This window comes from Fonticula alba, assembly GCF_000388065.1.
Source record: "Fonticula alba strain ATCC 38817 unplaced genomic scaffold supercont2.15, whole genome shotgun sequence".
Taxonomy (NCBI): domain Eukaryota; order Rotosphaerida; family Fonticulaceae; genus Fonticula; species Fonticula alba.
Window position 1 is genome coordinate 87,178 of NW_009242985.1, and position 5,079 is coordinate 92,256.

General features: G+C 71.5%; 1 protein-coding gene across 1 annotated transcript; it reads left to right on the top strand.

Annotated features, from left to right (window-relative positions):
* The first annotated feature begins 2,167 nt into the window (after positions 1-2,167).
* H696_05898 (3-oxoacid CoA-transferase) lies at positions 2,168-4,846 on the top strand. The gene is made up of 4 exons (XM_009499674.1): positions 2,168-2,291; positions 2,387-2,871; positions 3,199-3,828; positions 4,134-4,846. The coding sequence occupies exons 2-4, from the start codon at positions 2,398-2,400 to the stop codon at positions 4,644-4,646; spliced, it is 1,617 nt and encodes a 538-aa protein (XP_009497949.1). The 5' UTR covers positions 2,168-2,291; positions 2,387-2,397; the 3' UTR covers positions 4,647-4,846.
* Positions 4,847-5,079: the final 233 nt, after the last annotated feature.

Genomic DNA, 5,079 nt, shown 5'->3' on the forward strand with positions numbered 1-5,079 from the left:
CAGACGGCATTGCGCCGGGCGAGCGGGCGGGGGGACGAGTGCGTGCCCACGCCCCCGGCCGTCATCATGTCCCACCAGGTTGAGAGGGTGCCCCCGCTGAGTCGGCGGCCGGGGCGGGGGGGGGGGGGTGCCGACTTGGCCTTCTCTTTGGGCGTCCGCCCCGGGCGGGGCCATGCCAGCCGATGAGTCTTTCTTCCGGGAAAGTGTGGCTCCCGTGTGCTGCCCGGGCCGGTGGCGGCCGGACCCCGGGCCGAAGACAGGCCCAAAATCGGGGCCAAGGCGAGGCGTCCGCGCGTGCACGCCGCCCCCGCTTGCCATATGACTGTCCCCCCCCCCCCCTCGCCAGGCTAGTCATGTCGTTTCCGGGCGTTCCGGGGTTCCCGGGGCCGATTGTCGCGGCCCGTGTCATGACGCCCCGGCCGGGCACGGGAGAGCATGCGCGCCCAGTCACCGCGCACGCACACGCGCGCGGACAGAGCCGAGGTCCCGCGGCCCGGCGCGCCTGGGCAGGCGGGCCGCGCCCGGGGACCCCTCCCAGGCCGGGGTGCTTAGATAACACCCCCCGCCCCGGGGGCCGGTCGATAGACGCCAGCTCCGCCGCCGGGATCTGGGCGGACAGAGGGGCTGGTCTCCAGCAGAATGGAATGTGTCCCTGCCCCTTCGCCGGCGGCGGATGCGATCTAACGTTCCGCCGCCGCCCCCCGGGGCCCGAGGGCTGCCGCTCGGGCACGGACGCGGTGCCGGGCTTCCCTCCGGTCTCTGAGGTCTTACGTATGGGGGTGGGGGGGGGGGGGGCCGCCCTGTGCGCCCGGTTGCCTTTGCTGCTCCCCACGGGCCGGGCCGCCGGACTGGGCAGGCTCCGGCGTGTGCATGTGTGCCGGCCGATCGGGGCGAGGACGCCGGTGGGTTTGTTATTCTTTGCCGGCGGCTGATTGTGGGTGTGCCGCGCGCCGGCCGTGCGCTTCGTCCCCCCAGTGCGAGAGATGTCCCCCGGGCGCGCGCGCGCGCGAGGTGCCGCCGCGCCCCAATATATCCGGCCTGCCGGGATGACGCTCGCCCGGGGTGTCTCCCCCGCCGGCCTGGGGCGAGCCGGGACCAGCGGGGGGTGTCAAGTCGCGCGAGCCCCGGTGTCCGGGAGGCGGGGCGCCCCCCTCCGGGCTGCCTTCGTGCCTGTGGTGGGTACGCCCCTTCGGCCGTCACGCGTCCTCCGCGCTCCCGCCCCCTGGGGGGCCCGGGGACTGCGCGGCTGCGCACCCGCGCTCATGCCAATGGTCGGTCATGCGCCCTCTCGCGCATCAAGGGGCCGGGAGGGGCCGGCGACCGTCTTTTACCCCGGGCCAGCTGTTCGGCCGGGCCGCCGCCTGGGGGAGGGGTGCCGGTACGAGTGTGCCCGAGCGATGAGGTGCCCGAAGCCGGGGAGGGGGGGGGGGGCGAGCGGGAGCCAGCTGGGCTCGCGGCGCCCCGCATATGAGCCTGTTAACACGCGCACACACGCCCATGACACAGGCGCACTCATCATGCACATATATATATATATATGTGTGCGTGTGTGTGTGCGTGCGGGTCGCGGCTCGGCGGCCCCCCGGTCTGCGCAGATCGCGCTGCCCGGCCAAGGTGGCGCGCATCGCCCCGGCGTTGCTCGCGATCGCGGCCTCCCCCGAGCCCCCGCCGAGAGAGGGCCTCCGGGTGAGATCTGCCCCGGGACAATGTGTCGCTTGCTTGCTTGCGCCGGCGCTTCTTCGCCCGGCCCCCCCCCCCTCCCTCCCTCCCCAGGGGGGCTTCCCCCGATCGGGGGGAGGCTGGGTGCATGCCCGCGATGTCTCCCCCCTGGCCCGGGCCGGCCCGGGCCTCGTAGCCAGCGCCCCCGGGGGCTCCCAGTGCACTTGAATGTTTGTTTGTCGCGTCCCGGCGGCGGGGAGGGTCCTCGGTCCGAGATCCGCCTTGCGCGTATCCGGCCGCCTGCGCCGGGCGGCGGGGAGACCGGGAGCCGAGGAGAGCCCGGGCTGCCGGGGAGGGAGAATGCCCCGGTGGTGGGGGCGGTGGCCAGCACCACCGGGGCCCGGCGCACACCGTGCCCGGTCATCCTGCGGCTGCGGGCGTGCCCCCCCTCCCCACCTCCCGGGCGGAGGCCCGGGGACCGGGGACGATTCTTCGGCCAGGCCGGCGCCCCCCCCCATGCCGTGCGCCGGCCAGCAACATATGCAAACCCTCTGCACCCGTTTCCCCCCCCTCTCTGTCTCTTCCCAAATCGAGTCTCCCCCCTTCCCCCTACCCGCCTCTTCGCCCTACCTGTGCGTCTCCCGCGTCTCCCGCGTCTGCCTGCCTGCCTGCATGCATGCATCCCCCTCTCTTCTCCCTGTCTCACATGCCCCGGCCCAACCGCCAGTCCGCCCCACCATGATCCGCCAGGCCCTGCACTTTAGCCTCCGCAGCAGAACCCCGCCCGGGGCGCTGCATGCGACCGCCAGCGCTGCCTTCAAACTCGCCGCCGCCCCCCGGCGCCACCTGTCGACGGACCCCTGCGCGCCGCCTCCCCCGACGGCCGCCGAGAATGCCGCCTACCGGGCCCCCTCCAAGGTGTTCCCCAACGCGGCGGCCACCCTGCAGGGCGTGCTGAAGGACGGCCAGACCGTCCTGATGGGCGGCTTCGGCGTCAATGCCATCCCCGAGCACCTGATTGATGCGGTGCAGAAGACCGGCGTCAAGGACCTGGTGGTGGTGTCGAACAATGCCGGCGTGGCGGACTTCGGCATCGGCAAGCTGATGCAGTCGCGCCAGCTCCGGCGCATGATCGCCAGCTACGTCGGCGAGAACAAGCTCTTCGAGGAGCTCTACATGAATGGCGAGCTGGAGGTGGAGCTCACGCCGCAGGTGCGCGCTTGCCTGTCCGCTTTTTGCCGAGGCCGCCCCCATCCCGGGGTTGCCTCCTCCCCATCCCGGGGTTGCCTCCTCCCCATCCCGGGGTTCCCGCCTCCCCTCCCCCGGGGTGCCCCCCCCACACCGCGGGGTTGCCCCCCCCCTCCCCGGGGCGTCCCCCCCCCCTCCCTCCCCCCCCCCGCCTTTCCCTGTCTGGCCCTCGCCGCACTCCGGCCCGTGCACACGCCTCCGCACACACTCACACACTTTCTCCCTCTCTTTCACGCACGCACACGCACAAATCATTAAAAAAAAAAAAAACAAACATGGCCCCTGCCACAGGGCACCCTGGCCGAGCGCCTGCGCGCCGCCGGCGCCGGCATCCCGGCCTTCTACACCCCCACCGGAAATGCGACCCTGCACCAGCGCGGGGGGATCCCCATCAAGTTCGCCGCCGGCGGGGGGGCCGTCGAGATCGCCTCGGAGCCGCGCGAGGTCCGGACCTTCGGCAACCGGTCGTATGTGCTGGAGCACTCGCTGCCCGGCGATGTGGCCCTCATCAAGGCCTGGAAGGCCGACACCCTGGGGAACTTGGTCTTCCGCGGGGTGACCGCCAACTTCAATGGGCCCTGTGCCCGGGCGGCGCGCATCTGCATCGCCGAGGTGGAGGAGATCGTGGAGCCCGGCCAGCTGGACCCGAATGAGATCCACGTGCCGGGGATCTATGTTCACCGGGTCTTCCGCGGGGACAACTTCATCAAGCCCATCGAGAAGCTGCGCTACCACACGGAGAAGGCCCCGGCCACCACGCCGGCGGAGAAGATGCGCGAGCGCATCGCCCGTCGCGCGGCCAAGGAGCTCCGCGATGGCATGTACGTCAACCTGGGCATCGGCATGCCGACGCGCGTGCCGAACTACGTGCCCGAGGGGGTCCATGTGCTCCTGCAGTCGGAGAACGGCTGTCTGGGTCTGGTGCGTGTGTTCTGGCCGGCTTTTTCCTCCCCTTTCTTTTTTTCTGCCCTGCATGTGTGTGTGTGCGTGCCTGTTGCGGGAGGGTCTCCCTCCCGCTCGGCCGCTGCCCCTGGGGGCGCCGCACCTGCCTCCTTCTCCGCTCGGCCCCTTGGCGTGTGTCGCTCGCTCGCACACACACACACACACACACACACACACACACACACACACACACACACACACACACACACACACACACGCGTTTGCTGACAGGTGGTGCTCTTTCGTCCCCCCCCGGTCCGCCGGTCGGCCCGGATGCAACACAGGGCCCCTACCCCCACCCCGGCGAGGAGGACCCGGACATCATCAACGCCGGCAAGGAGTCCGTCACGCTGATCCCCGGCGCCAGCGCCTTCGATTCGGCCGAGTCCTTCGGCATGATCCGCGCCGGCAAGCTGGACATCACCATCCTCGGTGGCATGGAGGTCAGCCCGCGCGGTGACCTGGCCAATTGGGTGGTCCCGGGCGCCATGGTGAAGGGCATGGGCGGGGCCATGGACTTGGTGTCCTCCGGCAGCCGGGTGGTCGTGTGCATGGAGCACACCACCCGCGCCGGCACGTCGAAGGTGGTGCCGGAGTGCACGCTGCCCATCACCGGGGCCGGGGTCGTCAGCCGGCTGATCACCGAGCTGGCTGTCTTCGACATCGACCGCAAGCAGGGGGGCTTCATCCTGCGCGAGCTGGCCCCCGGGGTGACCCTGGAGGAGGTCCGTGCCAAGACCGCCGCGCCCTTCCGCCTGCCGGAGGGGTGTTCCTCGGTGCCCCACTGGGAGGAGTGAGGCCGGCGCTGCCCGCACCCGGGCGGCCGGCCAGTCTGCCGGTCGTCTGTGTTGTTTTGCCTCCCCCCCCCCTCCCCGCCGGCGCCATGCTCGGCGCCATGCTCCGTCTCCCCCTTTTGTGGATGTGCGCCGACGCACGCACGCACGCACACACACATCCTTCAGAAAGACCGCACCGAAATAAAAGCCAACTACAGTTCTCCGGACGAGTGTCCTGTTGCGTGCGCGGTGGCGCGGTCGAAACGCGGAAAAGGGCCTGGCGGGAGGGGGGGAGGAGGGGAGGGGGAAGGGAGGGAGAGGGAGGGAGGGACAGGGAGAGCCCGGCAGGAGAAAGTGGACCCGGCAGGAGAAAGTGGGCCCGGCAGAGGAAGATGGACCCCTGGGCGCCAGGCCGGACGCGCGCGGGCGCTGAGATCGCGCCCCCCCCCCCCCC

Excerpts from the sequence above, each read along its gene's own strand:
- H696_05898 (XM_009499674.1), top strand. The coding sequence starts at position 2,398 with ATGATCCGCCAGGCCCTGCACTTTAGCCTCCGCAGCAGAACCCCGCCC. Across the intron at positions 2,872-3,198 it reads AGGTGGAGCTCACGCCGCAG|GGCACCCTGGCCGAGCGCCT; the intron begins GTGCGCGCTTGC and ends CCCCTGCCACAG. Across the intron at positions 3,829-4,133 it reads AGAACGGCTGTCTGGGTCTG|GGCCCCTACCCCCACCCCGG; the intron begins GTGCGTGTGTTC and ends GATGCAACACAG.